The sequence below is a fragment of the Grus americana genome, chromosome 8 (genome assembly GCF_028858705.1).
Source record: "Grus americana isolate bGruAme1 chromosome 8, bGruAme1.mat, whole genome shotgun sequence".
Lineage (NCBI taxonomy): Eukaryota > Metazoa > Chordata > Aves > Gruiformes > Gruidae > Grus > Grus americana.
Window position 1 is genome coordinate 11,068,626 of NC_072859.1, and position 24,883 is coordinate 11,093,508.

A 24,883-nucleotide genomic window follows, 5' to 3' on the forward strand; every position below is an offset into this window, starting at 1 on the left:
TGTCCTGGTAAAGGCTAAGCACCCAAGATGAATTTTACACCCTTTCTTGACAAAAAAAATATCTGTTTGACCCAATCATTGTGCAAAATATTCCTGTTTTCCTCTTGATCCTTAAAATACCAGCAAAGGACTATTTCAAACCCTTACATAAGGTTCCCATAATGCCAGTGGCATAAATGACATCAGTTTTTAAAGCATAAAAGGCACCTCATCTAGGCTCAGAAACGTCAGTAGTAATTACAAACTTTGTTTTCAAGTATAATCAATTCTTTATTTATGGTGTGAAATGTTTTTTACCCTTTTGAACTTTTGCTATTCTAAGCCAAGCAATATTGTTGGCATGTTCCTTTAAAAATAATTGCTTCTGGACTGAGAAATTGAATGTCAAGTTCCAACTTGATGTAAATTAAATGGGTTACATTAATAGTCTGGCCCGTGGTAGAAGTGAGTGTTTTGATTCTGGGTTTGACTTCAGGACATGACCTCTTGATCACACAGGTCAGCACAGATGGGAAATATTGAAGAGGTACCCTAGGTTGACGTGGGGAAGAAAGTGTCTTGTACTGATGTATCACAAACTGTCTGATCCATTAAACAGAAGCAATGTCAGACTCCACAGAGAATAAAGCTTAGTTGTCATAGGTCATTATACTCTCAAAAAAAAAAAAAAAAAAAAGAGTTGGAAGGAAAATCACAATGATGGAAATCCTCAAGGCTGTCATGTACCCATAATCTTCTAAACCTTCCTGAATTAACGCTGCCAAACCTATATACAGGGGGAACAGAGTAAAGAATCCAAGAATCCAAATATTCTTAACTTTTACAGTACAAGAAGGTCTCAGATTTCCCACCTGTACCTGTTATAAAGGATTGTTTAACAACATACAGCATTTTAAATTTAAAAGCAGGATATCTATACAGCTGAGCCTCACACTTACGTGATCAAGTCTTAAGAAGAATTGCATGGAGGAGAGCAACCATGTTTGCAAGATCAGGCAATATATAGTTCCTTCAAGGGGAAGGAACAGGTGAATTGGGCAGAAGTTTAAATGTGTTTTTGTCTTTGAAATGCTATCTCCTGCCTTTAAAATTTACTTTCATTTCAACTTCTGAGCGACCCCAGCTCTCTCAGCCTCTCCTCATAACAGATTTGCCAATCCCTTAATCATCTTCACAGCCCTTTGCTGTACCTGCTCCAGTACATCCACTTCTTTCTTGTACCTGGGGAGCCCAGACCTGGACTCGATGTGATCTCACCAGCGCTGAGCAGAGGTGAAGAGTCATCTCCCTCGACCTGCTGGCAACACACTTCCTAATACAGCCCAGGAGGCTGTTTGCCCTCTTTGCTGCAAGGGCACACTGCTGGCTCCTGTCCAACTTGTTCACCAGCATGGCAAAGCTGCTTTCCAGCCGGCTGGCCCCCAGCGTGTACTGGTGGATGGGTTTTTTTGTCCCCAGGTGCAGGGCTTTGCAAATCCCTTTGCAGAACTTCATCAGGTTCCTCATGATTGCTTATTTCTCCAGGCTGTTGAGGTTGCTCCATATGGCAGCACCACTTTCTCGTGTATAAAGAAGTCTTCCCAATTTTGTATGCACATACGTATACATATATACAAATCCAATTTTAATTGTTAATAAATGAAAAAAAAAATCACTTTAATGCTTTTGTTGGATTGGACTCAGGAGTTTTATAGTTTGCTGGCAATTAATTAGCAGTGATGAGTCCCAGGTCTAAGGTCTTCTCAAGGACATAAAGAGTTTATTTGGACACAGAGTAATAAAAATGAGCTGGCAAAATGAGCACCAAAATTAATTTTATGTGATATGCTACATAAAAGCTCTTACATGAATTGTTCCCTGTAGCATCTAGCTCTTAATTATTCAGTGTTTGCTAATAGGAGGAACAAGTGATAAAGCCTAGGATTTTTATGTCTGCTCATTTGCCCTGTTTGGAATAAACTCTGAGGTGACTATAATAAGGCACAACCTGCTTCTGTTTAGGTACCTGGACTGATTTTTTCAGGTACAGGGAGAATTTCAAAGAAGTTAAGCTAGCCTTTTACTGATTACCTGGGTGCTGATCCCTTTTAAAAAAAAAAATATTTGAATTAACTTAGAATCTGCTGATTTTGTAGGGAGAACTGGATTAAGGAAAGCATGGTCTTTCCCTGGCTGACAATGAACTTAGCACTTTCAATAAACAGTCCCAGAGAGAAGAAAAAAAGCCTAGTATAGACAGCTAATTTATGCTGATAATTAACTGCTAGAAATAGATTCAGTGGATCTGATTCAGATTGCTCTCCCACCGCTGTAATTCTTGAAGTCTGGCTGTGTTAACAACACGACACTATTACAGAGAATCATAACGATCAATACAATTATGGCTGTAGTCACTGTCCTATGGACACTATTTTTTCTTAACAGAGAGGGTTCAGAATCTGTTATTAGGCCTGTTTGTAAGGCCAGAACATCATGGTAAATCACTACCTATAGTAACGAATAAAGAAAACTATTTAAATGCTGTACTGTGAACATGTCTGCACAGCTACAGAAGTTAGCTGTAGCACGTAAAGACATACAAGAACTAGATTTAATCTAGCTAACTCACATACCCATTGTATGACCCAGGAAATCCCCCAATAAGACAGTCAGCAGTCCATGGCAAGCGCACACAGTCTCAGCTGAAGTCCATGCTATCCCATTGCCATTGGGATTGTTATGTGACCTAGCAAAAGCGAAGCTAGTTTGGGTCTCACGCTTCACAGCTTCAAGATGCATTAAGCATATGAAACCTTGGATAAACAAAGATGAGTTTTCACATTGCAAAAGAACTACCATTGCAGGGAATGAGAGAAATGAACACCGCTGCAGCAGTGAAAGGAGGTATGATCTTCTGCCATTCCCGTTGATATGGAACTGGACTGAAAGATCACAGTCTCAAGCCTAAGGTCTTCTGCATCTACATCTGCTCTATGGCAAGTCACAGCTATTTACGCAGGAAAGAAAACATACATCAATTGCCTTACAAAAAAATTGTAGAAGTGGATAGTTCAGGGTGAAAGACGTGGTTTTCTGTATTTAAAGTGACAATAAATTACGTAGACATATATACTGTAGGAAGAGAAGTGTAATTATACACAGCATAAACCCAGATCATATTCATGCTATTTATACAGCTATGCTATGCATAGCTCAAAATACACACAGCATAAACATGTTATGTATTTTCACACATTCATATTTCGTACTTTTCTATTCTTAGGTCGCCATTCTCAGTTAAGCTGTATAGGCCCTATTAAAACTATGATTTTCTAGCCTACTGGCTTTTTCAGTTTGTTTCAATATGGACTGACAATGAAGTTACATAAATACAGTCACTTTAGTACGTTGCAGAGATTCACATTGGTTTTAACAAAATGAGAAAATCTTGCAAATGACTAAAATTTTTCAAAGCACTGTTTCCAGAGCAGAAGCCGTTTCACACTAGACAGCACAGTGGCTGTGCTTGCCTACCTGAGTTAAAACAAATAGGAAGCAGCCAACAAGAGACAAGCTAGAAAATCCCTTTTAGGGGACACTAGACACAGCATCCATTTCTCAATGGATGTGTTCATCAACAGCAAGCACTCTTTTAAAGCCCTTAAGTGTTTGTAGGACTGAAAATTAATTTGTTTTCCAGTTCCAAAGTGAATCATATGCTCCAAACAGACTTTTCAAGTCAATGGAACATGACCTTGTATGATCTAATTAAACAACTCAAAGGTATTGGTTGTTTTAAGATCCCTCCGGATATACTTCAGATCAAATGCGCACACATCATCTGTATGTACAAGCTCATAAATCTACAAAAAATGCAAATCAGATCATTATTGCTTTGAATTTGACAGTCTTACCACAGTTTTCTAAAAGGTAAAACATGAAAATTTCCTGAATTTTACATACTCTTTTTACAACTTAAAGAACACACAAAACCCATCCTGGAAGCAGAACACAAAATATCTGTTTTTTTCTAATTTTTTTTTCAGTCTTTTGTCTTTGGCATGGCTCCTGTGGTCTCCTTTCTCCACTCTCAATTTTAGCTCAGACCTTTGTGTAGACCTTATCTCTGATCTGGAGTCTTTCTACATCCATCCATCCATTTCCTGTATGGATCAATGGTCATACACATACACACTCGCTCCTCTTACTACCCATAAATGCCTGTGTGTCTAACAAGAACTCTGTCTCAAATGCCAACACAACTATCTTTGGGGGTACCATTGATTCCTGTATTTCCATTTCCTTTTTCCCAGTCACATTTTTCTCTACATTTTCATCTGTTTCACCTCCAAAATCTTACCTGCTATTTTCTCTTCTCTCTTAATTGTATCCTTCATAAATCACATCTCTCCGCTTTAACCTGTCACGCCCTGTATTTGTGCTCTCCCTCCTCTCATCGACCCTTCCTAGCTCCTATCAACCACGTGGCCACAGCTACAGACACGTTTGTGCAGCCAGAAAACCCACTCGGGAAGGATGCTGCCTGGGAAAAGCGGGCTGCCACCGTTTCATTTTCTTTCTTACCTCCATCCGTCAAACGGCACAGCAGCTGCCTCTTTTACCTCTGTATAAAGCTGACTCTAGAAGTAGGGAAATGAAAGGAAAATGAGTGCCATGCAGGGACATATTTCTTCACCAAGTTTTTCTTTACTCCAGATTCAGACCCTAATCCTACAATTGGATCCACATGGCTGGCTGCGTTAATCGAAATATGGGATGAAGGTGTAGGCTACAAGCAACAGTTTTGCCATGCTGCCCTTCTAGGACATGGCCCCTCGCCATTCCCAGGCTGTACGTGTCTGACCTCTGGCTGCGCCGCTCGCGCAGCTTTGCCGAAGGAGCGCTCACGCTCTGCAGAGCAGGCTCCTGAAAAAGGCTGGCTGATCTACCCAGAAGCTGAAGCCAATGCTTAACAGTCGGCTGTTTCCAATATTTATAAAATAAAATAAACACACCAGATCTCACTAAACAAGTAATCACTTACAGCATGTACATGATTTTCTTCTTTTTTTTTCCAAATGAAAACTATTTTAGGTGTGACAAAACATGTGAAACAAGTGGAAAAATATTTCCAAGTACTTTTGCTCTCAGAAAATGTTTAATGATTGAAGAGATTAAGGGATTGGGGGTTTTTACTACTTTTAAAAAAAAAAAATCCATTTTTACTGAAAATTCAAACTAGTCTATGAAGCTTCAGGCCAGCAACATTTAAAAGATTGAGTTACAGCATGCCATTCTGAATGTAGCACGTTATGAATTCCATATCCCTCAGCTAGAGTGACATATTTAATGATTAAGCCAAGTCACTCAACTCTCTTTTTTTTTTTTTCTGAGCCAGTAATAACTTTATATGTACATTTCAAATGGCAGGAGGAAAAATAGCAGAATAGTGAATTTGTCTGCAATAAAGGAATAACTAGCAAGGTCTTACGACTTTACAAAATTAGAGTTCTGTGTGAAAGGTATCGTGCAAATTAGCCCAATGTTAGCAAATGCTTATTATCCTGCTATTTTAAAGTACCCAATTTTCCATGTGCTCCAGCTCTGCCTTATATTCTGTCCATTTTGCATGAGCTTTTCCTGCTAAGACAGCAACAAAAATTGCCATACTAGCTCAGATCACTGGTCACATTAAGTTCAATACCCAATATAAGCCAGTTCTTTACTGAAGAAAAATAGGAGGAAAAAAAGGTCCATTTAAATACCCCTCACTTGCTCTACACTGATGTACATAAAAGTAAAACCTCCTTCCTGACCTCCATGACAACTGATTTATGCCCAGAAGCATGAGTTTTAATTACAATGACATAGAGATGGTCAATTTATTTCCTTACGCTTACTCACTCATGAACGTGCATTTCCTCCTTCCAGCAAAGACTAATTATCTCTTTGCAATTATCAGCACAGATGTGGCAAAGTTGGAATTTTCACGATTGTGTGCTAAAACCTGGAGCCCTGAAAAATATATGCTCTGCCAGATCTTGCCACTGGCTTCCGGATTAACCAGTCCCTTGAAAAACGTTGTTTCTGCCTGAGGTAGGATTTTGTAACAGACATTTCCAACACTGTAAAACATAGGTGGAGGAAGCGTTATTGCAAACTCTTTGTCTTCATCTTCCATAAAGCATATTCTAAAAGGTGTTCTACAATTTGAGTTTCTCCAGGGTTTACTCCTACTTGCATTTCATACCTATATGTGTATAAATACATATATGTGTATGTATAGGCTGACACATCTACAGCTTAGTTGCTGGGAATTATTTTATTCAAGGAAGTCATAGAAACATGGTAAAAATAGAACTGGAAGGGACAGACATGCAGGTGTCATTTGGGCTATCTCTGTGTCTAAGATACGATCAGCTGCCTCCTGTCACACTGCACTTTTGTCTCTAACCTATTTTTAAGGATCCAAAATAGACCTTATGGCTCCCAGTGGATATCTTATACCAAAGCTTTGTTGCCTTATTATCATTAGAAATATTTTCCTAAAGTGTGACTTGGATCTTCCTTGGTGCAGGTCAAACCCACAACTTCTTCACTTGTTTACTATGGTTTCAGGGAATGCCATGCTCCCTCTTTTGTACTAAAAGACTGTTACCTTGTCCCATTTCCTCTGCTTGTCTTTCAACTCAAGAGCCCTACTTTCTCAGTCTCTCCTCACAAGTCATATTTTCTAGACCTCTGATTATTCTCATTGCTCTCCTCTGAATTCTTCCCAATTGATCCAAATCTTTCTTGCAGTGCAGAACTAAAAGTGGACTCACAAGGCGTGACCAAGGCTTTGTAAACTGGAACAACTGTTCCACCTGATTGCTGGTGATTCTGGTTGAGACTACAGAAACTGAATGAGTCCTTCCAGAATTAATTCCAATATTTTTCAGATCATTTCTCATGTTTGCCTATAAAGGTAATTTTGTCTTTAACACACTCAGAAGTTTCACTTAACTCTGCTTTATCAGACAACTTAATAAGCAAATTTTCTACACCATCATCCACATCTTTTATGAAAACACCGACCAGAGCAAACCCAGGACAATCCCAAATCATACTCAATAGAGCCTCCCAGTTTGACAGCAAACCTCTGACAAGTACTTTCTGGGCAGGATTACACAAGTTTTATACCCACTTTATGGTGGTTTCACGTAGATTTTTTTCCTTGGTTTGTACATGAAAATGTCATTAAAGACAATGTCAAACCCTTACTGTAATTAGAGTAACTACCACCTTCTGTAACCCACTTGTTCTTGCCGGGTTTGTTCCAAACACCCACTAGCGGTTCTGACATGGCTTCGGGCAGCTTGCTAAATATCCTGGTATGAAGTTCCTCTGTCTCAGAGTGTCATCAACTCTGTGTTTTCACTGGGCTGTAATAGTGCATGCCTATCCCAATTTGTTGACAGTGCGCACGTTCATAATCTGACCTCAGAACATCTATCAGGGTCATATTGCAAAAGGACTGACAATTACCGAGAACCTCCAACTTTTTCTTGTTACTTTCAAAATAAAAATGCATATTAAATTTCAAGCTGTAGCACGAGACATCTGATAAGGACTACTAATAAAGTACATGCATACTAATTTATCAACATGAACTTTATTTTGTTTAAAGCTTCCTTACTTACCTTTCAAAGAGTCTGGATGATATTCTTACCCCATGGTTTTTGAATTTATTATTGGAAAAAACACTCAATGCCTGTATCAGAGGCTGGAAGGAGCAGCAGTTTTCTGAGTATCACCATAAAAACAATTGTGACCTGTAGATTAAAGGAATCCAAAATTGTATCCTGCGTACGAGTCTTTTGGTGAACCAAGAAACAAATTTGACACAAGGTCAGGAATTTCCTAATTAATGAATAAAGGAGTTGAGGGAGGAGGAGGAATTGAAAAATACATTTGCCAAAAATCAACATTTTCTTGGGGACAGGCTGAGAGAGACTTCAGGATCCATTGTTGAAGTTTTAAAATGCCAAATCAAAGATCTGAATCCACAGTTTGCCATATGCCAGTTGGATGGTATACCAACCCAGGGAAAGACTCTCTTGCTTTGTAATTATTTCACTAATTACACAAAGAGATACTGCTCTAGCAGTATTTTAAGCAATTCATCATGTAAATAAAGTATAATGAAAAGGAAAAAAAAAAGAGTCTGCTGCTTAAATGATCACAGAAATAAGTAGTTCAATCTCCTGAACTCTATTTTCCTGTCATTAAATTAGGTCCAAATCAAAATGTCTTGTTCGAGAGCTGAAAAAAAACCAAAAAGCTTTAGTAAATTATTTTTTTCAGCATACTCAAAAATCTGCAGAAATAAATTTCCAGTAAGTAGTACAATGAGAGCAAATGGAACAAAAGTACTTTATAAAATAAAGAAACAGGATACAGTTTTAGGTCTTTTCTGTCTGCTTGTTGAGATGTACCATTTCTCTGAATGACAGTGACCGTGAAAGAGTTGAGCTGGGTTAAGAAACCTCTTGAAAATGAAAGAAAATAGTCTTAAAAAACACCTTGTAAAATAACAAAAAGTGACAAATCAGTTTTGAACAGATCCTAAAAATATACTTTTCTGTGAAACATAATCTAACTTCAGTGTCAGCACACTTGGACAGAACGTGCTGAAAAAGAATTTAAGTAGAATACATATCCATTGTGTAAGCAGTTTAATGAGTCTTACTTTAAGCCTTGTTGATCTGGCTTGGGCAAAATACACCATCAGACTCCGTCAGCAGGTACAGAAGTGGAGCAAGCTAATCCTGGAAAGGAAGCCTTTATACTAAGAACTGTTTTGAATTTTACAGAAACTTACTTTGCGGACTGCTTAAGTGCTAAATGATCTTTTTCCTTTGGAAAAAGATGGTTGCAACTAGGATACAGGTTTACATCATTTTAATGACAATGTTTACAGGTAAATATTTTTCTTTTTGTGAAATTATATGTGCACTTAGACAGTATTGAACGGGTAGTGTCTCTCCAGACTGCTTGCTTGTACTTGCTTGATATTTATATAGTGTCAAGGAACTGGAAAGTCAGAAAGCTGTAAACAGATTTCTAACCGAAGGTGTGTATCAAAAGTGTAACTTGGATAATACTTTTATAATTGTTTAATGAAAATTAGTGGTGTTCAGGAGAATTACACTTGAATAATTGTTTTTAATTATCCTGCTTCTGCAGGAAACCTTTGCTGCTAAATTTGAAACAAATAGTTTAATTAAGAGGTTAACAGTTAGAAAATAGCTTCCCTACAGTAATAATGTGTAGGTGAAAAAAGGAGACAGATATGAGTGGTGTTATCAAACTGAGTCAAAGGAGCTGTTTCATCTCTGTTTTGAATAAAACTTCACAGAAGGAAAAAATAATCATTATCTATAAAAATATGATAAAAATATTCACATTATCTGAAATTTGAGGTAGATGTGTAATATATTTAGAAGAGAAAATGCTGAATGATTTTACTTTACTTTTTAGTTTAAAAAACACAAATATTTTTAGCTGACCTAATGCATGTACCCACTGAAAAGAAAATAATAGTTCCACTTGCACTTGCTTTTGGTATGTCTTGCATCTTTTGAGAATACTTTTTTTACACGTGAAACTTCTCCTCCAACCTGAGGTATTTGAACTGCTTATACAGTTCTATAAATATTGACTAATCCTTTTATCTAGAGTGCTTTTATCTTGAGTGACAGTGGTCTTTGCTTGTATAGCAATTGGCAGATAACAAGCAATATCAACACTGCTTGTAAGAACAGCTGATTTATTTATTTTTTATATGAAAAAATGGCTTATTATTTGTCTTTAGGTGTGACCTATATTTATGTTTGTGCTAATCTCATTATGAAATAGTAGGCATATAGATGTAAATGTATACATATACGCACAATTCTGCAAAATAACTATTTTGCAACATATTAAATTCATTACTTAAAAAATAAGCACTGTATTCAGACACTGAAATGCTATGAAACTACAGATATTTAAGTGGCTCTATGATCTTCACTTTGCATTTAGTAACTGATGTTATTCATTTTCTGTAGTCAAGGAATACAATAGTAATAATATGTGTACCTCCTCATAAAACTAATTTTATTTCTTTCTTAGATGTTGATGCTTTTGTTATCAAAAGTGTTATCTAAATTTAAAGGTAGAAACATATATAAACTTCAAAGAAGTTTAGCATTCTTATGAAATCATTTAATTAATTTTACATTTAATTTGATGAAGTAGAGAACAACACCGACACCAACATTACTGTAAAGCTGAGGTCAGTTTATGCACGTGTTTCGTCCTTTCCAGAGACGAGTCACTCTTGCAAGGCGTGACTCAGACCACAAGCTATAGGTGCCTCCCAGGTGCCGTGGCATAATAAACCAATGTACACAGAGCCATCAGACATTACTTAAAACGCAGCAACTAAGTATCTAGCCATTCACTATGCTGATTTTTTTCTGTGAAAGGTTTTGTAGGGGCTCCCAATCTATAAATCCTTAAGCACGCTCTGACCGTTGAAGCCCTGTGACAAGGCTAAGTCCATCCCTGATCCTACTCCTTCTAGGCTGCACTAATTTTTCTCTCTGACACAAAAATCCAGAGAGACCTGCATTTCTACAGCTGTCACATTAAGACTGAGTTGTATACAAGACCTGTGGAGACATTGTTCTCGATGTCAAACAGGGAAGGGAGCAATATCAGGCAGGAGATGTACCAAACCTTGACCGAAACGGGAAACAGCTCACGGTAACTTCACTTTTCATATACTAGAATAGCAAAAGCAGGATGAGTCGCTAACACAGAAATTGCCACAAACTGGACAAAGCAGACATCGTTCTGGCCCCCAGTCAGTAACGGTTTGGGAAGTGCACTTCACTTTGAGAAAGTCAGTCCCAATGAGTCATATTTCTGCCAGATGTCACTATACATTAAGGTATACACAGACATCTCACGTTGGAATAACTATGAGCCTGGCTGGAAAACAGAGAGAGACTGCTGCTGTAAAGCCCCACTGCCAGACCAGGGAGATACCACTAGCTGCGTTTGATAATCTGAAGCTTCAAGTGGGAACTCTATGCTATAATTGAAGACTGATGAGTGAGGAGGATCACTGCAGAGAGCACCTTTTATACACATGCTATGACCGCTTCACTCTGGCTAATCTTTCAAACAAATCTCGACCAATTCTCAGTTCCCTTCTGGCTCTGCTGTAACTTACCGCTCTCCGAGATGGGTCTAGTTACAACTGTGATTGAATAAAGTGGACAGGCAAGGAATTAGCCTGAGTAACTACATTTATCTACTGCTATTTGAAGCAATTCATTGTGGCTGAATGCTGCTCTGTAATTGTCCATGAAAAATAGTTGTGTTTTGCTGTAAAAGTAAAGCTGGATGTGAATTTGTATGTAAATCTAGGTGTGGGGCTTGGTATCTAGCTGCAACCCTGTGAGTCTCAGCATACCTCATTATCGAATTTACAGGCACCAGTTTTGCTGTGGGGACAGGCATAATTATGCCTATTTACTACTTTTTGCTGATAATACTAGTCTGAAAATTAACTGCAAAGTATTTCTTATTTTTCTCTAGAATAACTATGAAGGGAAGTTGCACTTAGCATGAGTTTTCAAAAAAGCATGTGGATGTTTTGCCTGCTTCCAAGGGAGATAAGAAACAGATTTTCCCCAATTGCATACATATCAGTCACTTGATTGCCTAAGGGAGAAGTTACTATAATTACCTCTTTATAGGTGAACAATAGTGCAGAGGGATAAACAGATTAGTTTTATAAGAGGAACAGATTTTATTTTCTTTCTGAAGTCTGATCCAGTAGACATACTTAAGTCGCATCTATCAAATTACAGTGAGGTGGAGATGAGGAAATTTTTATCGCCTTTTACCCAATATACCAGAAGCCAAGCATTATATGGAAGACAAGGAAATATGAGTCTGTATTGCCCATCATCTGTGCAAGAGCTCTCATCACCAAGCTCTGCGATGTTTGAGAAAATATTCCTTTCATCTTTTCTTGCTTCATGTTTTGTATATAGGAAAGGTAAAGAAAGTTCCACTGTAGATACACGGTACCATATTCTACTGGGGCATACAAATTCAAACCCCTCCAACACCTTCTCTCAGATCCTCACATCCCAAGCAAACTCTCCTCACAGTATGAGACCACGGCTGATGGACCAGAAGTTACTGCTGCTTTGTTTTTGGAAGAACTGAGATCCGTTGTTCATTTGCGAACAACTGCAGTACGCGCCTAACCCTGAAATGTAGCAACTGCGCGCTCGTTGTGGACGGGGTGCATCTCACTGCATCTTGCCCAGCCCGCCCATCGGATGCAGGTTTAAGCTCTTCTTTGGATTTCTTATTGTCACGCTGTGCAGCTCCCTGCTCACTCTGTGAATTTCATTCTTCAGATAGCCAGCTCCCTGTACATATATTTTGCAGGGATAGTCACCTACTTGTCAGTCTGTCCCACTATATCATATAGTGCTTACAAGTCCTGTGGCCCTCACTTGAAGATTGTTGCTCCAAGATGTTTCATATGGGACCAGGAACACTAGTCTGTAATTTTTCTACTGTTTGAATGAATGCGAAATAGAAGGAAAGACCAGCAGACTATACCCTGGCGCAGCAACATACTGTATTATGAATATGAATTAAGCAACAATTCTTGGCTTTTTAAATGTGATAAATAATTCAGTTCCTCTCAAAGCAGTCTAGATTTCTACCACAGAATAGGTGGGAAAACATTACTTGATCGCATCTTCTGGAGGTGATGTTTATCTCAATTTAATCACATTATCCATATCAAAACTGTCAATTTGTTTTGTTCTTTTCTCCAAAATGTGATTATCACTAAGGTGTTTATATAATACTTTGCACAATAAAACCATGGCATGTGAATTGTATTTTTATATTTAACGTATTTTAGACTTGTGAGTCAATCATCTATTTATCAAGACATTTCCCTCTAATTAAAGATAATTTAATAAAACACATGTTATTAAAAATGTCATTTTGGACTCCAGTTATCCAATCCAGAATGTCTAACTCTTTGTTTATTCTTCAGGTACTCACTGTGATGAAGACATCAACGAATGTTACACGAACCCTTGCCAAAATGGTGGAATCTGTGAGAATTTTCCTGGGAATTATACTTGCCATTGCCCACCTGCAGACAAAGAAGGGATTTATTACGGTGGCTGGAACTGTACAGAAGTTCTCCATGGCTGTACTGATCGGCAATGCCAAAACAATGGAATATGTATCCCACATTTAAAAAATGGCCAACACGGATTCAGCTGCATATGTTCACCTGGGTATACTGGAATACACTGTGAAACCGTAACCACGTTTTCTTTTCAAGGAAACAGTTTCCTTTTGTTGAAGAATCCCCTGACCCCCAAAAAGGAGTTTTTTTATAATATAAACCTGAGGTTTCAAACTGTGCAACCTACAGCTTTTCTGTTTTACCGAGGGGAGAAAAATACGTTTGTGAAGCTGGAGTTACTGAATGGCTACTTACACTTATCCGTGCAAGTCAATAACCAGCCACAGGCTCTTTTGCATATTTCACATAATGTCAGTGACGGAGAATGGCATTCAGTGGAGGTAACCTTGGCAAGAGCTGTTACTCTTCATTTGCTTGACAGCTCTTGTGTAGAATCGTGTCTCAATAAAACATCTGCTATGATAGATAACGATCACGTGATGCTTGCATTTCAGAGCACGTTTTTGGGCAGCTTACCAGTGGGGAACATTAGTGGCAACTCTCTACTTAACATCTATAATATACATTCTGCACCTTCATTTGTAGGCTGTCTTCAGGACATTGAAATAGACTTGAATGTTATTACTCCAGAGAAGGTATCACCTGAATCATCTTTAGATGTCAGGACAGGATGCACTAAAAAGGACTGGTGTGAAACCCACCCTTGTCAGAACAGGGGACGCTGCACCAACCTGTGGCTGAGCTACCACTGCGACTGCTACCGGCCGTACGCAGGGCCGAGCTGCGCAACAGGTAAGGCAATGCTGTTGGCTTTCGTGTTTTAAGTGGTCGCTGAAAACATGACCGTAAACCATCCTGTTTACCCGGTGATGAAATGGCATGGCCCTTAGGATCTCTGAAGTTTGATGTCACCTGGTAAGAAAGTGCAAGAGGTTAGTAGTAGCAAGCCTTCATTATTTTCTAGTTACTTTCCCAGGAAGGCTGCTTTTCAGCCTGACAAAAAAAAGTCAGGCTAAACTAGTGGATTCCACTCATCCAGTTTTAAAATCTTCTTAGTGCTCTTACCACACCATAGACTGCAAAACTGTAGTTCACTGGAGGTTATGCACCTCAAGTAAAATTTAGAAAACAACCAAGTCATGTGGAGTTTAAGTCTTACTTTCAAAGCTTTCTTTGAAAATTTTATCCTCAAACTCTCTAGGTTTTTATAAAGAAACTCATTTAAGGCAATAAAAGGCAAGCAAGCAAAAGTACTGCAAGTTAAAAAAAGACAGATTCCAATTTTAAAAAATGAATGAGATTATGCTATTAACCTAATCTGATTAGCCCAAGGAGAAGGCAGGGCATCAGAGGCTGGAAACTGGGCCCATTCATCTCTCAGCTGGTCCCAGGGCAGCTCTGGACAATCGCTAACGAAGGCGGCAGTTACCAGAGAGCTGCTTGCTGACCAGAGGGAAACGTGTCCAAGCCTCAGCAAACAAAAGAGCACATCTCAGCAAACAGCCTCTTCGGCAGTGATGAGCAGGAACACAAAAGATGCAGATGCCTGTAGCACTTTCCCTGCTACAAATGATCTTCCCAAGCACGGGCTGAGGCAAAGTGGAAGGACAGCAGGAGGTCCCTACCCAGCTCCCTGCTACCCTGCATCTGGTGCGTCCAGCCCTCTGGAGCTGTACATACAGCACCCCTCAGGAACATTTCGGGGTGGACTCTGCAATCCTTCCTCAGCAATGGTTTTAGGGATTTCAAACAAGCAGTTTTAAGAAAATTGTACAAGACTGAGTCTTCCACGCAGCGTCTTTGCCCCTGCTTCCCTCTCTGCCCCCTTACTAACTGTCCACACATGGTCAATCGTAGCAATGTTTAGGGAAGAACAAATACATACATACATATGTTTATGCATATATATTTGCCAAGTGAACTGGAAAAAGTAAAGTGCAACAGCAGAGCCATGGTCAGATTGGCATGGCCAGATACTAAACTGGTGTAAACTGGCATGGCTGCACTGCCGCCAGTGAAGCTACATTGATTTACATCGGCTGAACGAGTGGCCCCGGGGGTTTATTGAATGCATTGCTGCAGAAAGCTGCAGCTTGAAATACATTTCAAAATGTTTAAATACAATTTCATTTTGTATGCTATACTTAATAGTTATCAATATTTTTCAATAGTTTTTCTTTTTGGTTTTATTGCAAAATGACAAAGTCTGAGAGGTAATTGTAACAGACTTCTTTGAAGTCTAGCTGTAATTTATCCAAAGATTTGGAAAGCAACTTTGGAGTATAGGACAACATCTGGTAAATATGTTTGCCTCCTTATATGAAGCAAAATTAAAACCAGTCAGGGCCAGGAGAGGCTTATACTGGCATTAGAACTGTTGAGAATGATTAGAAAGAATGCTTTTTCTTTTTTTTTTTTTTTTTTTCTTTTCTGCTGACCACAATATTCCTTGCAAATCATGGCACCATGCCATTTTGATACATAGGTTCTAGATATATGCCATATTTAACAGACTGTGGCAGGTTTCTTAAAAGGCAGCGTGGGGGAGACTTGCGGTAAAGGATAACGTAAGAAATGCTAGTGTCTTTTTGAAGAAAAGTTGCTGCCAAGTATTTAATTGACAAGAGGCAATATTTTCTCTACCTATACAAAATAACAAACAGATGTTGATTCATTTTGATCAACATCCAGATGTTGTGACCCAAGAGGTTAATATTGACCAAGGAGATGCTAGCCATCTCATCAAACAGATCAGACTGATGATATATATATGTATATTTATAAATAGAAATATAACAAAGTAATTGTAAACATGAAATACCTTTTTGAAGAGTAATGCTTCCTTCTAATACTCAAATGTGTAATCTTCTTTCCAGCAGAAATTTTTCTTTTCACCCTCATGAAAAAATGTCTCAGTCTCTAGTCCCACCTTACAGAGAAGATATAACTTAAAGAGATTTAATGCCTCAAAACACCCATTTCAACAAATATTTATTCCTACATACCAGAGTTTTAACAAGCAGATGCAGATATATAGGTAATCTTCTTCATAGACTTAAAATATTTTAAATTTAATTTATTTATGAAATTATCTGTTCAGGAACAAGTAAGGGACTTATTCCTGTTGCTAAATAATATTACCATGCCACATAGTAGTGCAGTGTGGTTATTAAGGGTCTGTTGGGGCTTCGCAGTCAGTCCCCTATTTTCATTGGGGTTTTTAATGTAGTCATAAAAAAAAGTAGTGCTGCAGGCGGAAACTTGGCCTATGAGGTCTCGCTCTAGGAGTTTTACTGCACAAAAGAGAACTGACTCTGTAGCTGTGTGAGCATTTAAAAAAAAAAAAAAGCTTGGTTTATTCTTTCTATGAATTTGATATATTAAAAATAGCTCTTGAAAGTGTTTAGGCAGGAAGTCTATAATATTGAGGACAAGATCACGAAACCTAAAGCGTAAAAATAGAAACACTTTGTTGTGCTTTAATGAGATGATTCATCAGAATAAAATACGGTTTGGGCTACATATTTTGTATCCTTACAAGTCTGAAAATCATTACTGAAAATAAAGAGTAAGGGAGAGAGACAGATGGTTTTGGTTTAATCGTTTTAATTGATAAGCACAAAAAAGAAAAGAAAAAGGCTTACTCGATCCTGGATCATTTTTCCCCCCACAACACCATAGCATTATGGGCACTCACAGGACTGAGCAGGATTCATAACTGGATACAAGTTGATGTAGTATATGAGCGTGCGTTGAGCCCCAGCAACAGAAAGTTTGTCAGAGAACGGGGTAGAGCCCATGCAGCACCAAATTGGTGCCTTATTTGGAGGTTTTACACAAGAGGGGTTGCTGAGCAGCTTTCGGCTATTTCTACGATTGGAATCAGTGCAAGAAAATATCAGAAAGTTCCAGAATTACATTAACTTCCACAGTCATCAGAGCATCAAAGCAGCTAGGTTCTTTTTAGAATGATCTTTCTGAGGACCAATCCAGGAAACTGTAGAAATCTGTCCTTGTTTAACCATTTGAAAACAAAGCATGATACAGAGCATGATAAAGGGGAAAAATATGCCCAATAATAGAACATCTGGTCCTGTACTGGGGCTTAATGCTACAGTCATGGAAGCCAACAGGAATTTTGAAATAGAAGCTATTTACAGCTGGATCAAGTCTTCATTCATCCATAAATACCAGCACATCTTACTACCATACGTAAATATTACCAAAGTAGCTATTTGATCAGTGCATTGGGTCCCTTGTCCTTTAGCCTTAACTATTTTATTTTTCTCTCTTCCTCTCTCTTTTTGCAATCTTTTCCCACATCTCTAACCTCAAGAGTACATTCCAGGCCGGTTTGGATCTGAGGACTCCTCAGGCTATGCTGCTTTTTCTGTTGATGCCACTCAGAATGAAAATTTGAACATATCAATGTTTGTCCGAACACGCAAACCTTCTGGCTTGTTACTGGCTTTGAGAAATAGTACTTACCTCTATGTAAGAGTCTACTTGGAAGGTGGGAAACTCACAATGTTAGCTCTAAATTCCATGAAGTTATTAGGGAAACAGTCCATGAATGATGGAAACTTTTACTTAATAACATTAAAAGTAGAACCAAATAAGATGGAATTGTTCCAGTCCTCTCAATACCTAGGCTTTATTTCTACTCCAGTACTAACCGTCCAAAGTAAGGATATTCTTTACATTGGAGGCCTACCAGATAACAAAGAAACTGATAGAAATGGCGGGTATTTCAAAGGCTGCATCCAAGATGTAAGAGTGAATAACCAACCGCTGGAATTCTTCCCCATCACCAATCCACTGAATTCTCTATTCAACCGAACTCTGATCAATGTCACCCAAGGCTGCACTAGTGACAACCTCTGCAAGGTAAGAATGACATCTTTCAGAGCATTTTCATATGTTTATAATAGGGAATTTTTTTTTTTTTTTTTATGTTCCCATACATTATTTAATGATAATGACATCTTAGGAAAATATGTAAAAATGCTAGAAAGAGCAGATTTTGTTGAGTTATGCTACATATGATGAATAGCAACAGCAAAATGTATTTGTGTAGGGGAGAATTAAAATATTTTAAGGTTGAAATACTGTTTTTCACCAATTATTGAACATGCTGTGCTATCATAGTACTGGTCTTTATCACTTTCCATCTGGAATAAACAGAATTCTGCTTTTTGCCAAATAGTCCCCCAGTCTTACAGTTGGGAGTCCACCAGCTTTTATTCATACTTAGGTTGTCTCTTCTCTTTCCTCATAGTCCAACCCCTGCCACAACGGCGGTGTGTGCTATTCGATCTGGGATGACTTCACTTGCGCATGCCCCCCTAACACAGCGGGGAAGGCATGTGAGGAAGTTAAGTGGTGTGAGCTTGGGCCCTGTCCTCATGAAGCACAATGTCAGCTGGTGCACCAAGGATTTGAATGTAGGTACATTTCAGTTATTCCTGTTATCTTTGGAGATCAGAAACAATAGAGACTTTCACTGGCATTTCCTTAAAACTCAATATTCACTGCCTTTAAAGTTCATTCAAATGTTATTTCTGTATTAAAATAATGTCAATTGTAAGTAATAATAATGGGAAGAGTCTGCCCTACCAAACCCAGAAATTTTCAACCAGACCCCCTGACACAGACACTGATGTTTACAGGACCTTTGCTTTTGACTTATTCAACACAACTTGTTGAAGTTGTACATCAGTACATTGCCAGAGTGCGAGTGTATCCCTCATACTTCCACTGCAAAGAGATAAGACGATATCCACTGCTGGATTAACCTTAGGATGTTCTCCATCCTCCTGAAAAGACAAGCTATGTGACATACATAGCATCATTTGATTTTCTTAAATGTTAAATATCTTTGAAGAAAGTCACCTTAATACCAGCAGTACAATTATTCAACTAGTATCTTCATAAGAAGCACCTGCATGCCAAGCAGTCTATTTGAAAATGGATGACCATTAGCTATTTTAAGAACATTAGCCATCCTGCATATTTCTTTCCTTCTCCACTTCCCTTCTCCTTCCCACCCTGGAGAGGAATTTAAAAAGCAAGTAAGGATTTTGAAGATATTTTTCTTTTTGCTATCAAAGAAAGTCCTAGCGATCCTGTGAAGGAAGATAAATTCACACACAGTCTGATGGGAGCTGTTAGAATGGCTGACTCTTAGGAATGAGAAGGTTGGTCAACAAAAGATTTCTATCATAGACAATCTGCTGACAGACCAATATGATGCTATTTTTGTTGAGATTGTTAGAATCAGCATTGTAGCACTTGTTAAAATTTATAACTGAAATTAAAATAATTGCACCTTCTCTAGTAGATGTCCTTAATGATAACATGAAAATACGTTCTCTCCTGAACTTTACTATCGCATATTACGGTAGACTATAAACACACACAGACAGAGAAATTAAAAGTATCTGAACTGTTTCCTTTTGCTAAACTCAAGGTGTACACTGTTAGATCACCTTTAGATTTCTGTGCTGGTATTAGGGAATTTCCCTAACAGACAGTAAAAAATTCCTACACTATAGAGCTTTATTTTTAACTGTTTTCTTAGCTACAGCATAGACTTCTTGTTGTTCAACAAAGGGTAATGAAAAAAAGGAGTTTTACTGGCGGGTGAGTTCTCTGCCAGCCTGGTGTCTTATGCTCTGGATACCATTTTAAGCAAAGGCAGAAGAAGAGCTGTTTTCCAGGGACTGTGGCTATAGTTCCACCTAGACGGCTACAATTAGCAAGTCCTTTAGGAAAACATACACTCCAAAAAAGAAGAGACAAAGCCAATACAGGAGGCTGATGTGGGGAACATCAAGTAACAGCAAAAGTGTGTGCCCAGTGTCACAACTGAAGTAAAAACACATCCAGATGCCTTGCTGTGGCATCAGGACTTAATAATAGTTCTACAGGAGTATTTTAGCTTCATGAGCTTAAAAAACCTGAGCTTTGTGAGACATTTTAAAAAGCAGAAATAATTTGGAAAAGCTCTGACTTTCATTTTTAGTATGGTTTCCTCTGAGGAAACTTTTCCTATGAGAAAGACACCACATTTGATGTGCCAGGCAGTGTAGTTACACCTCTGCTGCCTTAGTATCAGGCTACACACTCAATAATTTCAGACTCCCAGGGGTTCTTTTCATCGCAATTTACTGAGCCCAGAGATAGTTCAGGAACCCAGGCATCTCAGTGCTAGGATCTTGAATAGCTAGATTTGTCTGAAGTACAGACAGAAGACATTCCTTCCTGTCCCTCTTCCCCATCTATAATCCTCATGAATCTCAGAACGTGCAAATTTACAGCCCAGCGAGTTAGTGCATCTTAGTAGAAACCATGCTAATGAAAGATGTCAAATACCTTTGTGAAGATGTCCATAAAACTGCCACAACGGTGCCCATCAATTTTCACTCACAGCAGCGCAAACCCAGTACTCTGCTGCCCTCCCAGTCCCACCAGCACAGGCTCGGTGCCGTCAGGAGAGCTGCGGCAGTGCGTACACAGCAGGAGAAGCTGGCTTTAAATGTGACAGGCACCACTCTTCTTACGTTGATTTTGAAGGGCCTTTTTGCCAACTGGCTTCACTTAAATTCATCCTTTTTGCATCAGTGAGAGTAAATTGGGATCCAATCAAATACTTTCTAAAATGTCTTTAGTGCTTTACCTAGGAAAAGAGGAATTGAGAACAAAGGTTCGCTCTGTGCAGATCTGTCATGGGGAATAACTGGCTGTCCATACTTAGGGAATGAACATAAAATGACAAGTATATAGCTTCTTTTGAAGTACCCTCTCAGCCTCGGGTTTGAGTTGTATACAATTATGATCACCTCCTTCTCTCTGTCTAAAGAGGAAAGAGAGAGAGATAACACTAATGTAGAACTGTATCTTTAGAATGATAACTTGACATGATGCAAAGCAGCACACTTTTGATGTCAATTAAGCTGGTGCTGGCACTGCCCTGTAATTTCTATAGCCCTAAGGGGCAGGCAAGGATAACCGAAACACTGGTGGAATTTGATTGTTTTTCAGCAAACCCAAAAGGACTTACATGGCAGGGAGCATGGGGCACTGAAGAGATATTGTTCCACACGTATTGATTTAAAGTTGGCCTGGTTTCTCAATTATTATCTTTGCACAGGTCTTGCTAATGCAGTGTTTAGTGGCCGAAGCAGTGCGATATTTTACAGAAGCAACGGAAAAATCAGCAGAGACCTCACCAATATCGTATTTGGCTTTCGAACTAGGGACACAGATGTGATACTGCTGTATGCGGAGAAGGAGCCAGAGTTTGTTACTATCAGTATTCACAACTCCAAATTACTCTTTCAATTGCAAAGCGGCAACAGCTTCTATAAGCTGAGCCTTGCTAGTTCACTGCCTGTGAGTGATGGGAAATGGCATCAAGTGATGGTCTCTATGGTAGAGCCCCTGTCCCAGTTCTCTAGATGGCACATTGATATAGATAACAAGAAAGACACTGCAACTAGCACAACTGCTGCAGGAAGCCTCAACTTTTTAAGAGGAGAGACAGACATCTATGTGGCTGACAAGGCTTTTGACAGTCTGGATGGCCTCCAAGGATGTATGAGCACCATAGAAATCAGTGGCATTTATCTCTCATACTTTGAAAATGCTGACATCCCTACTAAAAAACCTCAAGAGGAGCAATTTCTCAAAGTATCTGCAAACCCTGCTCTTACTGGCTGTTTGCAGGTAGATGTCTGCAGCTCAGATCCCTGTATGCATGAAGGGATATGTGAAGACTCCTATACTTCCTACCATTGCGTATGTCCCAAAGGATGGACTGGCACCCATTGCGAAGTCAACATCGATGAATGCTCTTCAAATCCCTGCGTTCATGGAAACTGCACTGATGGGATCACCTCTTACGAGTGCAGTTGTGAACCTGGTTACACAGGGCTAAATTGTGAAGAGGACATAGACAATTGCCGTGGCCACCAGTGTGCAAACGGAGCCACTTGCGTTGATGGGATTAACGGATATTCTTGCCTGTGTGCTGGTAACTTCACTGGAAAATTTTGCAGGTACTATAAAAAAGGCAGATCTATTTGATTTTGTCAGGTCTTTTCTGAAGGGTTATTACACCACTGATATCTCCATTTTAAGCACAGATGTTATGCATCTATGTATTAATCATGGCTGCAGAATTAATGTATAAAGAGTCTGCATTACAGAAAACTGTACAAATCAATTAGATGTGGACCAAGGCAGTGGAGAGCTGGCAGCTCAGGCAGAGACTGATGAGGCCAGGAGACAGTGAGCAAGGCCCAGCTCTGCTGCCTGCCTGGGTCCTACGAGCTCTCTGATGACAGGATTACAAGTCCATCAGAGCTCAGAGCTAGATGTGCTACATCTTTTTTAGCAAAAAGAATTTTAAGGGGTTTGAATCTCTAAAACTATACTCTATTGGAGTAATAGAGCTCTAGAACTATAAGTAGAGAAATCCAGAGTTGGTGGGTAAGAAAGATAACAATAGAAGGGCTTGTAAAGAAGTTTTTCTCCCCACTCACAGCATCTTTGCTACACGAGTCTTTTCCTCCAAGTTTGCTTTCCCAGCCCAGCAGTACTGGTGGGTGCAGACACCACACAGCCCACTCTTTCCACCATTTCTGAGACTCCTCACTTGCCTGTGCCCTATTCTTCTCGGACACTCCTCTGTAAAGGCTGCAGGCTCTTCCCCAGGCTCTCTCTCGTTTAATTGCCCTTCTCTGCACACCATAAACTTCTCCCTTCCGACCACATCCCGTTGCTTTCAGAGACAGCAAAATCCTTCTCCTTCATCCAGAGGACTCCAACAAACCCAGCCTGCTGCAGCCCGAAGGAGGCAAACAGACAATTGTCTTCATGCTGCCCAGCCACAATCTTTTAGGCTATAATTAGACAATTGTCAATTTTTGTTGACTTTTTTTTTTTTTGAGTAGTGAGGACATCTGAGATTTGAAGATGCCTTATATTGGCTCAATAAGGTCTATGTACACTAAGTCTCTTTTTTGTACTCTTCTAATAAGGTGTCCAGGTATCACATAGATCCACTTCAGAAATGGAAGTAGAGTGTTGTCCCTCTTTTTTTTATTTATTGCTAAGAAATTAATCATTAACTTGCCATTAAACACTTGAAAAAGGAAAACCAAATTCAGCAAATTAAAAAAAGTTAAGCAAAACATGTTTTGTGAGTCTTAAACCTCAGTTCCTGTTGTCTTTCCTTTGGACGATACCCCAGCCAGTAACAGCATTGCTCCCCCAGTTCAGTTGCTGCCTATCACTGACCACAAGCACCCTGAACAGCCCAGGCACCAGGAGTCCAAATGCACACAGATGTGGGGTTTCCTTTCCAAAGGAAACTGTGTGCAGCCCCTGAAACTGTTCACGTACAGGTAAAAGGTAATGCCTTTCCCATATGTACTGAATAGTATTTGCCAGCAGGAGCACTGCTCCCTCTATTTGGAGACTAACAGCACTAGATTGTGCATTCGAATAACAAATTTGCAAGGTAGATCTAAATATTTTCCACCAAAATATGGGACTAGATTCAAATGAAAAAACTGAGACATCCAGAAACAAGGAAAATGCAAATAACTGCCAGTGCCTTCTTATTTACCTAGGTACAGAAGATTACCGTATACAGTTTGTGGGAATGAAGAGAGAAACCTCACATGTTTCAACTACGGCAACTGCACCGATCTCAGCGGGGAGTTGACATGTGTCTGCCTGCCAGGATTTGCTGGAGAACGGTGAGATGCTTCACCCAGCAGATCTTTGTGGAGCAGCGCTTGCAAAAGCTGTTCCAGAAGGGTCCAGAGGGTAATGGCCACAGGGGTTTTGTCCTCCTGCAGAAATACAGACAAAGCAGTTGTTTAAGTTCAGCAGTTCCTTGCTTGAGTGACTTTGAGGACCTGAAAGTATAGCAGTTTTACTTAGACAAAAATCACAAATTTATGCAACAAAATCCAATCCAATATAGCGCCATTAATTCCAGTACAAGATTTTATTTCTTAGAAAGCATTGTATGCTTGCTTCTATGTGCCTGGTTTTTTTGGCTCTGGCTTCCATGCCAATTTTGTATATGACAAGCTAGAATGTTATCTGTCCATAGGTGGGGACACGTAAACACACATATCCTGCTCATAAATAAAAACCAGCTACAATACACTGACACCTGAATATGCAAAGCTGTTTCATTTTCACATGTGAATATACAATCTATTCTTTCACAGGGATGGTATGAGATTAAATACCTGGTAGCATTGCAGCTTGTTACTTTCTTACTGAATGCTGAAGTATGAAAACAGAATTATTATTTAAAAAAGAAATTAAGATACTTTTTACACACACTATATTTTAGTCTGAAACAGAGGGGCCTCCCTCACAGTGAAATTTGTATCTTGTAGCATATTTTCGCAATTTGTGCTTACCATTTGATAATGTTCTGCAAACGGGTCTAGAGCAGAGAGGTCTGACAGCCACAGGGCATTAGGTGCTGTAGAAACGGAGGAAGACTTTGTCCCAGTCACAGTATAGTGTGAACAGGTACGGGCACCTTTTTGGATTGTGAGGAAGGAAATACTGTACGTGCTCTTAGTGCAA

General features: G+C 39.2%; 1 protein-coding gene across 3 annotated transcripts in view; it reads left to right on the forward strand.

Annotated features, from left to right (window-relative positions):
- The window catches only part of CRB1 (crumbs cell polarity complex component 1), a 103,425-nt gene that overhangs the window by 53,107 nt on the left and 25,435 nt on the right, over positions 1-24,883 (forward strand). For all 3 annotated transcript variants that reach the window (XM_054833644.1, XM_054833645.1, XM_054833646.1), the window contains exons 6-10: positions 13,103-14,056; positions 17,601-18,151; positions 18,543-18,708; positions 21,417-22,323; positions 23,902-24,030. In XM_054833644.1, the coding sequence (XP_054689619.1) occupies positions 13,103-14,056; positions 17,601-18,151; positions 18,543-18,708; positions 21,417-22,323; positions 23,902-24,030 (2,707 nt within the window). The remainder of the gene's footprint in view (positions 1-13,102; positions 14,057-17,600; positions 18,152-18,542; positions 18,709-21,416; positions 22,324-23,901; positions 24,031-24,883) is intronic.